General features: G+C 39.1%; 1 protein-coding gene across 1 annotated transcript in view; it reads right to left on the bottom strand.

Moving 5' to 3' along the window:
• The window catches only part of PDK1 (pyruvate dehydrogenase kinase 1), a 10,739-nt gene extending 3,038 nt beyond the window's left edge, over window positions 1-7,701 (bottom strand). Inside the window, exons 1-6 of the mRNA XM_053470499.1 lie at window positions 7,291-7,701; window positions 4,420-4,561; window positions 3,980-4,051; window positions 3,469-3,653; window positions 3,065-3,160; window positions 76-153 (exon numbers count right to left, since the gene is read on the bottom strand). Coding sequence (XP_053326474.1) covers window positions 76-153; window positions 3,065-3,160; window positions 3,469-3,653; window positions 3,980-4,051; window positions 4,420-4,561; window positions 7,291-7,414 — 697 coding nt within the window. The 5' untranslated portion in view covers window positions 7,415-7,701. The remainder of the gene's footprint in view (window positions 1-75; window positions 154-3,064; window positions 3,161-3,468; window positions 3,654-3,979; window positions 4,052-4,419; window positions 4,562-7,290) is intronic.
• Between the last annotated feature and the right edge of the window lie 4,980 nt (window positions 7,702-12,681).

Below are 12,681 nucleotides of genomic sequence, written 5' to 3'. Positions count from 1 at the left end.
TCACTTAATAGTGACCACTTTGCCAAAACAGTCATGGAGGAAATATCCAACCAGAACAATAATAAAGATATTCACCATTGAATTCCGTGAGTTCTAGTTCAGGTGAGCTCATGTAATACAAGTCACATAGCTGTCTGGCATTTTCATATCCATCTAAAGGAGAGACAAAATGCACACAATTAGTGATAGTGTTACTGTACAAAACATACATCAAAAAGAAAAGTTAAATACAAATATTTAATGCCGATCCCAAAAAAAATATATATATATATATATATATTCACATATATATATATATATTCACATGACACATATGTGTAGAAAGTATAGAGACACTAATACAGGCATGGTGTATTTTGTACAGGTTACGCCATCCCAATTCTGGATTCTAAAGCAAACTGAAGGGTGAGGCCGCCGTGTTAAAGCAACGTTTGAAGTGTAGACGGAGTGTTCTCGCTTGGCAGGATATGCCTCAAAGTTCTGCCTGGGACCATTAAACTGCTCCCACCCCAACGGGTAAACAACTGACCCATTACAAAGTGTCTAATTACCGTATTTGCTCGATTATAAGACGAGGTTTTTTCCAGAGCAAATGCTCTGAAAAATACCCCTCGTCTTATAATCGGGGTCGTCTTCTAATCAGACCCCAAAAAAATGCTGGCGCCATGCTGCTTACCGGTCGCGAGCAGCGTCTCTTCTGTTAGAAGCAGGGCAGGAAGCTTGCAGCGTCCTCACAGAACTCTATCTCCCCCCTCCCTCCTCTGAGGGCGGGGCCAGAGAAGTTGCTACAGCCGGTCCCCTGCAGAAGTCTGCGAGTGGGAGATCTGCAGTTCAGGTGAGGGGGTGGGGGAGGGTTTTTGAGTATGTGTGAAGTGTGTGTGATTAAGGGAATGAATGAGTATTTAAATGTTTGTGAATGAGTGTGAGTGTGTGTGTGATAGCATGGATGTGTAAGGGGGGTGGGGGTTGTAGCATGGCATATGGAGGCTGTAATCCCACTGCTATCATCCCCAGGTTCCAGCATGTACTGGCTGCCTTGGCTTGATAGGAGTGTGATTGCTGTTAGCAGTTTGATATATATATATATATCAAACTGCTAACAGCAATCACACTCCTATCAAGCCAAGGCAGCCAGTACATGCTGGGTTAAAAGGCATATCATGGGGCTGAGTGGCATATAGGGGGTTAAAATGCATTTCTGGACCTCCAGAAATGCATTTTAACCCCCTATATGCCACTCAGCCCCATGATATGCCTATATACCTCCAGAAATGCTTTATACCCCCCTATATGCCACTCAGCCCCATGATATGCCTTTTAACCCCCTATATGCCAGAGTGGCATACAGGGGTATAAGGCATATCATGGGGCAGAGTGGCAAATAGGGGGGTATAAAGCATTTCTGGGGGCAGAGTGGCATAACTGGGGGGGGCAGGTTGGCAAATAAAAGGAAATTTAAAAAATATATTTTTCTCAATCATAGCTTTTATTAAACATGAAAATAATTTACATTAATTAATATTTACTGGTAAAACTTTTTCCCTATAGGGTAGTCTTATATTCAGGCTTTTTGTTTTTTTCCTAAATTAATATTTTGATTTTGGGGGGTCGTCTTATAATCGGGGTCGTCTTATAATCGAGCAAATACGGTATTAACAGACAATACAGCCCGTATATATTAAAATAAATAAAACAGCTTATTTAAAATTACCAGGTTGTAGGTTAAAAAAGGTTGTAAGATAAGCCTTCAATGCAAAAAAAGTCTGGAAATATAAAAAAATACTTATATAGTAACTGACACAGATAAATGAACGTGAGCATCCTTGTAAATGTTTGTCACCCGGGGTGGAGGATTTTCAAATAATTCAATAGAAGAAAATGCTAAAGATCAATGACTGGATCCTTCAGTATCATCATCATAAAAAATTCGATGAATGTTACCGAATTTCTGCTTTGCTTCCCAATTATATCTAAGCCGGAGCCGTATGATTTGATTATCCGACACCCATCGAGCCCAAGGTGAACCAAGTAAAGTATACTCAGAACTAATAAAACACTTATTAATAAATAATATTATTTCCACAACCCAATCTGTTAAACATTCTGAAGTTTTAGCTAGGAATATGTATTTCAAACAATTAGTAAAAGCTACAGAATTGCATACAAATATAGCAATCAACCAATCAGAAAAGACAATTATTATTTCAATGATTTTTAATGGTGCCAGTCTTAGAAATCAGTCTCCTGCATGATCTGATTTTAAATAAATAAAAATACTGGTTAACTTTTTTAAATGACAATATTATTTTATCTAAAATCTTCTTATGTAATGCTTTACATGTGAGCTTTACAGATCCTCTGGCTATGGCGCCTATAAGGGAGATCATTGTGGGAAAACATTTGAAAGGAGAAGCAATTTTTTGTTATAAATATTGAAGTGTACTTTGGTTGTAATAAAATATTTTCCCTTAATGTAGGTTGCCTTGATCATCCCTGCCAGCAACAGAGTCTGGAGGAAGATTATCTCCTACGTAAAAATACTTTGCAGATCTCTGACCAGCGGCTCTTATCGTTAGAACTGAAGGTAAATCCAAATCTTGTGCAGCTGGAAGTAAAATGCCGGAGTCAGATCATGTTTGGCATTTGCCGCAGATCGGGCCGTTTCCAGGTTTGGTTAATGATTACTGAATCCTAAACCAATGCCGGTTACTTCTGTGAGTAACTCTGTGAATAAAGCTGCACCATCTGCACCGTGTGGCTTCTGTCTTAGATTTCTTACAGCCATAAAACGTTTTAATCCTTCGTAATTGTAAATTAGAGCATTTTGCACCTATACACACTGCTGTCCAATGGAGCACAAAAGGGCTTTAGTGCAGCATCCTGAGTACCTGAAAAATCAGTTAAGTTTTATAGGACGTTATATTTGATTTAACCAGTTAAGTGTACCTAGCCAAGCAGTTTGCCCGACTCATGGCACTTAAGGGGTACGGAAACTGCACGTACCGTATTATAAATTCCTGAAAAGTGTGAGAGTTTCATGAAAAATTAAATGTTCTAATGTTACCTTTAATGACATCCACAACGTCGCACGCTGGGTCAATGCTGCCAATGTGCTTTGGATGAGCTGGGTTCTCCTTGACTTTCCCACCAAACAGCAAAGCTAAAATTTGAAAAGAATTCGGTATTTTAATTCAGACTTAAAAAAAGAAATAGTACGGGAAATTCAGCCTGCAGTCCTCGCCCCAGCCAACAAAACCAGGACAGGCCCAGACAAGTAACAGCCCAGCTTGTTCCTGACTGCGGATTGAGAAACTATTTTAAAACTATACAAAACTCTGTAAACACTTTTTTTTGTTTAACTTGAGACTTATGTGTCCCCAACATTTAAATGTGCATTATGCTTTTTTGCGGAACGCTAATGTCCCAGTGAGGGTATTTCATTCACAATGAGTGGACCCAAATACTTACTGTGCTGATTAAGCAACATTCTGATTGAAATGCGACTCATAAAAAAACGATCTAAAAAATACTGGACGTTCTGTGAGGTTACTGGATCGACCCCGAAACTGTCCTTGTACTCAACAACTCCTTGCGCCATGGTTGGGATAACATCGTTGTGGCGATTTCGGATGGTTATCACGGTATCGGTGAAACTTTAAACAAAAGATGAAATAGTGGTAAGCAAAGGATTGCTTTTAATGGAAGTACTTTTGTTTGCATGCAAGTCTCTTACTCCAGGTGGAGGTGTTGGGGTGGACATTCACCATGTAGCTCCCCCATCAACATGCTTTTCTAGCCATCAGAATTCACCACCAGAAGAAAACCCTGCCTGTCCATCTCCAATAGAATGGCCTATACACATTATAGTGCATAGTTTAAAACAAATTCTATACCACATTTATTAGCATTATATATGCAGGTGGTAGTTACCAGCATTTAACAAAAAAAAAAAAAACCCAAGACCCAGGAACTCACTTACGTCCTGACTGAGTCCGGATCCTCTACGTTCTTGTCTTTAAAATCAACGATTTCTTGGAAGCTCTGCACATACCTGCAAGAAATGAACACAAGACAACAGCTCAAAAAATGCACTTCTGATGTAGAAAGAATATATATACCGAGCAAATATATTGACTGAAGATGTCCCTACAAGACACATTTTGCGACTAATGTAGTAGAGGTGCGTGTATAGGAAAGCTACACACAATGAGTAGGACACGATTCGTCTTCCTCAATCCCCTTTTGCCACTTAACTATTTTGTGAATCGATAAATGCCAGAACTACACTCCATGATGCGTGTTTTCATTCAAAGTGAAGTGTGGAATTAAGATATAACCCAGGAATACCTTAGAACGAGAGATGAATGAATGCCCCGGTGGAGTTTAATAGATAGGGGGTCTTGCACACAGCACACTCACCAGCTTTGTACCAGTTTAACCGACGGCATCTTGAGCAAGTTGTCTGGAAGCAAATTTATTTCTTTCATTATATTTGCTAATCGTACAGGTAATTCCTGTCTCAGGAACATGAAGGAAGTCTTTTCGCAAGCATTGACAGAACCTGGAGAACAAGCAAACAAAACCCAAATAAGTCACTCTACCAATAAAACGAAGAATACAAACAAAACATTTCAACACCTGCAATCACAATGTGTGTCTATATCACAATTATGTCATAATGTGGATAGCAAAGGCTAAAACAAGGCTTGCATGCGCAGACCAGATGGGCCGAAGGTTTCTTACGTGCCATCACGTTCTATGTATGTCATCAACGTAACTTCAGAACATGGAGCCATGTCACTCTGCATCATTGGGGTGCATGCGCTACTAGAGCTACAGAGATTTATAACCATGGCATATCCACCTAAACCTGAGCATGAGAACGGCGAGCCGTTTATCGAGTCACTGAAGACTGAGCTCATTTGAAAGTTTATGTTATAAAGGAGACCATTACCTAGTGGCAATAACCTGTTGTAGTATTCACTCAGAATGTTCTAGTCTAGTAATCGTGTAGCATGGAGTATACAATAAGTGCGTTACTGCACACACGATTAGATATGTTGAACAGCGTCGGGGTTAAATGTGCACTCAGTATTCCCCGACCTTTGTGAAAAGACAAAGAAATGTCCACAATGCGAAAAGTTCAGCGGCAATAGGTGCGCACAAAGAAAGAAACCGCAGACCGAGACAAAGGCAGCCGCCTCGTGATCACACACAAGCCTAAAAGAAGCGGAGCCGTGTTCAGTCTCACGTACGTCCCATAGCAGCCAGTGCAAGGTCAACCGGTCTGACGCAGCGTGAGCACGATAACGAATCAAACCTATAAATACACACCAGCACTGAAATACTGGTTTAAATGGGGTCACCTGCACACGACTGCCAAGTGCAAACCAGAACCTTGCTGGAGGAACCATACAGGATCTGAATGGCAATAAATGTCCCTTAGATGTAGAACAGACATAGAAGCAGAAGCTGGATCTATATTCTAAGTCACTTTAACGCAACCAGAAAGCCAGGTTTCCAGTATTTTTGCTAAATCCAAAGTCACATGGCTGCTGTATTCATGTCAGGTCTAAAAAGGCAGATACCCTCATCTACGGATGGAATTTTTATTTATTGCAAAGACAGTTAGAAAAATACTTAGACTTTGATTTGCATATACAGTGCTGTGCAAAAGTTGTAGGCAGGTGTGAAAAAAGATCTAAGATCAATATTTGGTGAGGGCCCTCTGCCTTCAAAACAGCATCAATTCTTCTTGGCACACAGACTAAGGAACTCGGCAGGTAGGTTGTTCCAAACATCTTGGAGAACCAACAGCAGTTCTTCTGTGGGTTTAGGCGTCTCAGTTGCTTCTCTCTTCATGTAATCCCAGACAGACTCGATGATGTTGCAATCAGGGCTCTGTGGCGGCCATACCATCACTCTCCTTGTTCTTCTTTACATTGAAGATAGTTATTAATGACTTTGGCTGTATGTTTGGGGTCATTGTCATGCTGCAGAATAAATTAAGGGTCAATCAGATGGCTCCCTGGTGGTCCTGGATGATGGATAAGTATCTGCCTTTACTTCTCAGCATTGGGGAGACCATTAATTCTGACCAAATCTCCACTCCATTTGCAGAAATGCAGTCCCAAGCCTGCAAGGAACCTCCACCCCTCCTTACTGTTGCATGTAAACATTCTTGTACCGCTCTCTATTTTATTGCACCCCAGTTCCCGTGTTTTGGTGAATAGTTAAACTCCTTGGCCTTGTTTCCATGTCAGAGGTATAGCTTTTTAGCTGCACGTCTTACATGAAGGCAACTTTTGATCAGACTTTTTTTCGGACAGTAGATGGGTATACCAGGGTCCCACTGTTTTCTGCCCATGTTCTGCCATGGCGCTGTCAGATGTCATCCAATCGCAGAGGGAGGCAAGCATGGTGCGTCTTTCTTCTGCTGACAGCTTCCTTGGCCAGCCACTACCTCTTAGGTCCAGAACATTGCCCATTTTTGTGCTTCTTCAAAAGACCTTGGACAGTTGCTGATGCGGTATAGCTACCTTGTGTCTTGTTGCTGTGCTCAGTCCTGCGATGGTGCACGACTTGACATTAAACTGTCTTCAGCAACCTCACCTTGTTAGTGTATTTGGCTGTTCATCACCCAGTTTTATTCCTTCTATACAACAGTTTCTGTTTCAGTTAATGAGTAACTTTAAACCTACATATTAAGTTGATGATCATTAGTTTGGTATTATTGTTTATTCATACTATAGGCTTACAAAATCCCTTTGTGCAAGTGTGCCTTGAAGAACTGATGCTATTTTGAAGCCAAAAAGTGGTCACATCAAATGCTAATTTGATTTAGATTTCGTTTCTGTTCACTCACTTTGCATTTTGTTAAATGAAATGCTGTTTTGAGAGCATTTAATTTACACCATTTTGTTTCACCTGCCTAAATATATAGGCTGTATATATTTCACACTAGATATAGATATATATATATATTCATTCATTCACTGCCCTTATACTGACCTTGAATATACAGTTTATGTTGACGAGGTCCCATATATCAGGCTACCTGTGGGGTTCCCATATAAATAGTAAGCCTGGGATATGTACTAACATTTACAGCCTGCTGCTGCTCAACCTCCTAGGAGGCAACAGGGACGATCCCTGCTCTGACCCCCTTACATTAGTCCATTGAGCTGCTGTGGGTTATGCCCCGCGAGAGGTTCTGCAGCAGCTGTGTTTATTGCACACCCGTTCCTCATGCGCCCAGGAAATGCCACACCAGCCCCTGGCGCCACTCACCGAAATCCAGGAACTGTTTCATGGAAAGAGGGGACGGGGAGAACTTGGAATAGAAGTCCACCAAACTGGGGGTGCTGCTGTTGGTGAGGGGGGCGCTTTTGAGCAGGACCCTGAGCAGCCGCATCTTGAATAAAGCTGAGGGGGTCTCGGTTACGGCAGGTGGAGGGTATCCGCGCTATTTGGAGGCACATTCACAGCACCCCCCTTATTATTAGAATCAATGGGGGAACGGCCTGGCACACCAGCTCATCACGCGGGTCCGGTCGTTACAGAACAAAGTCCTGCCCGGGCCTCCGTTCATGCACAGTAAACGAGCGCCCGTGCGCTCTCCGGGACAGGCAGCTGCTTCCCTTGTCAGACACGGTCCTTCAGTACCATCCAATGACAGAAGCGAACACCAGCCTGTGGGCGGTGACTGGCCGAAAAACAACAAGCGCCAAGGGCCTCTTTCTTAACCCTTTCTATACTGAGAAGGCTGGGGATTGACTGTTTGACACATTATTAAGCGCAGGCGTTCTGACACCGAAACGGTTAAGCATATCCATGAGAGAGTTGCGACTGTATAAAAGCAAATCTTTAATGACAGTAATGCGGAAGTGCGACGCCTACCGGTGGGAGTCTATAGCGTTTCCCTTGAGTAGCCGCAGGAGTTATCCTGAGACCCTTTACTGCTGGCATTTGTTATTATAATCACCCATACAAGAGCTCAAGGGGGGTGATAATGGAGTCACAAACCCCGAGGGCAACAAGTCACAACAAAGTGTATCATTATTAGTAGGCTGGCAACAGGTCGCCACCGCCGCCGCCGCCGCCAAACACCGCCGAGTCTCACTCAGACCCATGTATAAGAGCAACACCGTCTTCATACAGTTGAATGTGGTGGTTCTGCTAATGGGCGGCTCTAGGGCGACTGTCTGTTTTTTATGCACCCCCCCTATAGATTTCACAATTACACAATATATAAAAGCACAACCACGAGCCGAGTGTAGTAACTGTGCATAAAACGTCCCCCATTTCTCACTTCGCGTGAGATACCGCAAAGTGTTTGTTATTTTTTTAACCTTTAGCGGAGGTTGTATAGGAATTATGTTAATGTTTATGGTCTCTACGTGTTTAATGTGAATTGGATCTCAGTACAAGCAGCAAGGTTGTTAACCGCAGCAAATGTTTCTTTTCTCTCTTTTTTTTTTTTTTTTTTTTTTTTTTGTTAAAAACGTCTCCTGGTAAAATATTTAACAAATATTTATCTAGATGTTAGAAAGCGATGTAAGTGAATTGTAGTGAATGTTTTATATAAACACCATTTTCAGATCAACACTGAATTCTTACCGTCTTTTTATTTCGCTGAATTCATTTTAAGTTCTACGGGAATTCTGTGTTCATAAACTAATGTGCGTCTTAACATTATATTATAAGCTGAAAATTATTACGCCTCATATAATATATAACCAAATATGTGAAAGGTCCTTTTTTTACTCCTTTGCTCAGCACGTGAAATAAATGGTATATACATTTTTAACGTCTGCACCTTTAATTAATGTTCCACCTTTTATTTACTGAACATAGAGTTTGACGGCGGGTAAGAACCTTTCATCAAGTCTGCCAATGTTTTTTCTAATATTTTAGACCTTGGTCCAGTCCATATTTAATTCCCTCACTGTATTTCCTTCTTCCCCTTCTGCTGGGAGGAGATTCCACTTACCTACCACCTCCTCAGACACACTTTTCCTTCAACAAGGACCAAACATGCCCGTCTTAATGTATAGTTAATCAAATACTTTTTCTTACAATTTACTTTCAACAGAAAACTAAAATCTCATCGCATGAATTACATTTTGGAGCTTAAAAAAGTAACACAATATATACAAAAAAAAACCCTTTATTTGACACATTTTTACAAATATCCACAGCTATATCCAATGCATAGACCGGTTTCATTTTTCTAGTTAGTACAAAAGGAATTGTGAACATAGAAGTCCAAGAGTGGAATGGTAAGCCTTTATCACTGTTCATGCATCTTAAATTAACCCCATCAGGGTATAATGCACTAGTGCATTGCATTGAAACGTTTATTATGATATATGACAATTATGCAAAATACTTCTAAAAGGATTTGAAAAATATTTTCAAGTGTACAGTTTATTATTGAATGATACACAATAAAAGTTCAGAAGTAAACACGTTTCCTAATACCGCCAAATATTTTGTTGCACTTTCTATTCATTTGTGCAAAGAATTAAAGGAACCGGAGGGTTGGTGTGCCTGGGTATGATGAGTTCCTTTCTATCTCATACCTAATTAATTTCCTTTCCTGAAAATTTCCATCACAAAGGCTGTGTGAAACCATCAACAATCAGAGACTTAACAATTAGCGAGAGCTAACTTAATGGGGAGGAATAATATATAAGGCATGTTTTTCATGCATATGTTTTGCTCGTTTGCCGGTTCACAGTATGGTATAATTTAGAATTCAGGAAAGGAGAAAAATCTGCTTCAAGTCCTCAGTGTCCACAGAACGACCGGGGGACATGAGTGGGTCATTTCAGATTTTTGGTGAGGAGAGACAAAATGAGTTCTTACAAACTGGCATTGAAATTAATAAAACAAATTAGCATTTAATTAAGGTAACATCTTGTTTTCCGTATGGCATCTGGGTATGTATCTTATCACATATATTATTCAACCTTAAATAAAATCGGAAGGCCAGAGCTCGCTATACCTTCTCTTTATATTAGTCATTGTCTGTATAACCCATTGTACAGCGCTACAGAATATGCAGGCACTATAAATAAAAAAGGAGGTCAGTTTGAGATGTTTATTGCACATTTCTTACTTTTTAAGCCTAAAACAATGTTTTATGCTACAATGACAACAATCTCAAAACTGGATCTTTTGTCAAACTACTTTGGACCTATTGAAATGTGTTTTTTTTTTCTTTTCTTTCCAATGCAGAGTTAGCAATAAAAATTAAAAATGTATAATCCCTCCGTCTTGGTTCATTTGTCGTTTCATTCCTCAGGGTTACCGAAGCATGAAAGTTGGAGACATCAGGTAGAAATCCAATTACAGCTTTACTTTGAGGCAAAGAGCCAAGTGTAAACCTTATTCATTGCACAAGTCAGCTTAATTCATGTTGAAAAACAAAATAGAAATCCAGTGTTTGCTATTTATTTCCCTACAGACGGGAAGCAGCCGCACCAAGATACAGAATCCCTTATACAATAGTGCACAAAAATCTTATATTTAATCTCATTAAAAAGCACCAACTCCCAAATGCTCTACGTAAAACATAAAATAGCAGTAAGCAAAGTATTTTATCATTTTTCATTACTAAATACAAATGAAGAACTTTTCGTGTTTTCCTGCGTCAAGTAATTATTGATACAATGTTATTAATACAATGTTACTTTAAAGGTGTTGTTCCACTTGGACTAAACATTAATTGCATTCTAATGTTATTAACAGAGCTGTCATTTTATTCTTTACTGTGAATGTTTACACACATAAAAATAACACAAAATTAGTAGTTTCTAGAACAACCTATCGGTGCCTTCCTTTGTGTCAAATGACATATGTTCCTGGTAAAATTATGAATAAGGCCACATTTTACTTGGTTAATGAATTTTTCTAGGACGGTTTTGGGCATTCACCAGTATTAGGAAAGATGTTTTTTAATGCGTTACAAAGGGTTAACATCATAGAGTAGCTGGAAATGCACCTTTACAGTTTATGTTATTTGAATTAGTAAGTTAGAGGTTTGTTGTAAACAAAAATCCACTTAGCTACAATTCATTTAATGCAATGTTTAAAAAGAAAGGAATTCACTGTTATAGATGTAGCTAGACGTCAGAATACATGCATCATCAAAAATAAATAAAACTTTTATTTGAGCTCTTAGTATCTTTACAGACATTCAAAGTGATCGTTCAAACTTGTTTCAATGTTATTATAAAACATCAACAACTGGTGGTTATTTATATTACACAAAGTAACCATCCTTGCGCTGAAAAGCTTTTATGGAAGTGAAATTGTTACCTGCTGATATTCTTTTTGTTATTTACATACATTATATATGTGTAAAGCACAGTTAAGGTGATGGGGTAAATGCAGCTTGACATTAATCTGCGCCAAATTTAAAACTGCATGCATCATAACCCTAAATATTAGCCCAATTTAATCTATATCTATATATATATATATATATATATATATATATATATATATATATCAGATCAGATATGCAAATCAGAGGAAGGATTTAAAATTGCCTTGGTAGTGTTTGGGAGATCTCTCACTATAGGGTATGAAATCCCTATAAATAAAAGTGGTACAAACAGAGAAGATGCAAATTATACTATTATAAGTATACTATATATGTAAAATAGTATCTCAAATCTTATTTATTTCACGCGTCATAGGATGTCATCATCTCAAGGAACGGTCAGAAGCATTTGAATGAAGCAATGATAACTAACACCAAATCTTCTATTTAATCTTCTTAATGTCTTGGTTGGCATCAAAACCCAGTTTAAAAGAAAGCATCACAAAATAACCATAATTATGGTAGATTGGGTTTAAAAAGGCCTGGGGTTGTATGTAAAAGTGCACTCCGTGTATCTGACAATGTGCCTAATATAAAATGATTCTGCATAGATATCAACATATTAAAGGACACTATACAAAACATTACTGCAGCAGATGTCTAAAAGCAATATATGCTGTAGAGATCTGTCTCCTTAACCTGCTAATTCCAAATAGGACTAAGAAGAGCTCATCGGTTGCTTTTATAATACATCTTCCACGATTTTGTCCTTCAGGATGTTTGGGAATGATGAGATTCATAGTTCCATTTCCAATCTCTAGCCCTTTGGGCTATTTATGATTAATAAGTGATATTTAAAAAAAAGTTAGAAATCCACTTTTTGGCAGCCCTGTTACACATTTCTTGCAATAAAGAAATTCTTCCTCCAGCGACATTCTGTCGTGAGGAATGTGGAAAATAATACTTTGCTGGTACCCCGCAGATGCAAACTAGATGTATTGGAAGGAAACCTTATATCGCATAAGATTATTTCGCAGCTGCTCCATGAATTATTTGCTTATAGCATGGAAAGATTCCATAAACAGTAACAAGCAGACTGGGTATGAAACGTGGGACTTTGGTAGTTTTAGAGCGAAGCTGGGTAGCAAGTAGAATTGGCGACCATCCAATAAAAAGAATAAAATCACAATTTTAAGAATGCATCCCATAAAGCATGGCAGCGTATTTTTTGTAACGTTGCATAGGCTTTTTCCGCATGGCAGGAATCGTATTGTAATGACATAAAAAAAAAAAATCTCACTGGTGAAAGACCAAAAGATCAAACATTTTGCATAGGAACCTAGGCAATA

Source organism: Spea bombifrons, chromosome 7 (assembly GCF_027358695.1).
Source record: "Spea bombifrons isolate aSpeBom1 chromosome 7, aSpeBom1.2.pri, whole genome shotgun sequence".
NCBI lineage: Eukaryota > Metazoa > Chordata > Amphibia > Anura > Pelobatidae > Spea > Spea bombifrons.
Note: the sequence above shows the minus strand (reverse complement) of the source record. Positions and strands in the feature narration are given on the sequence as shown.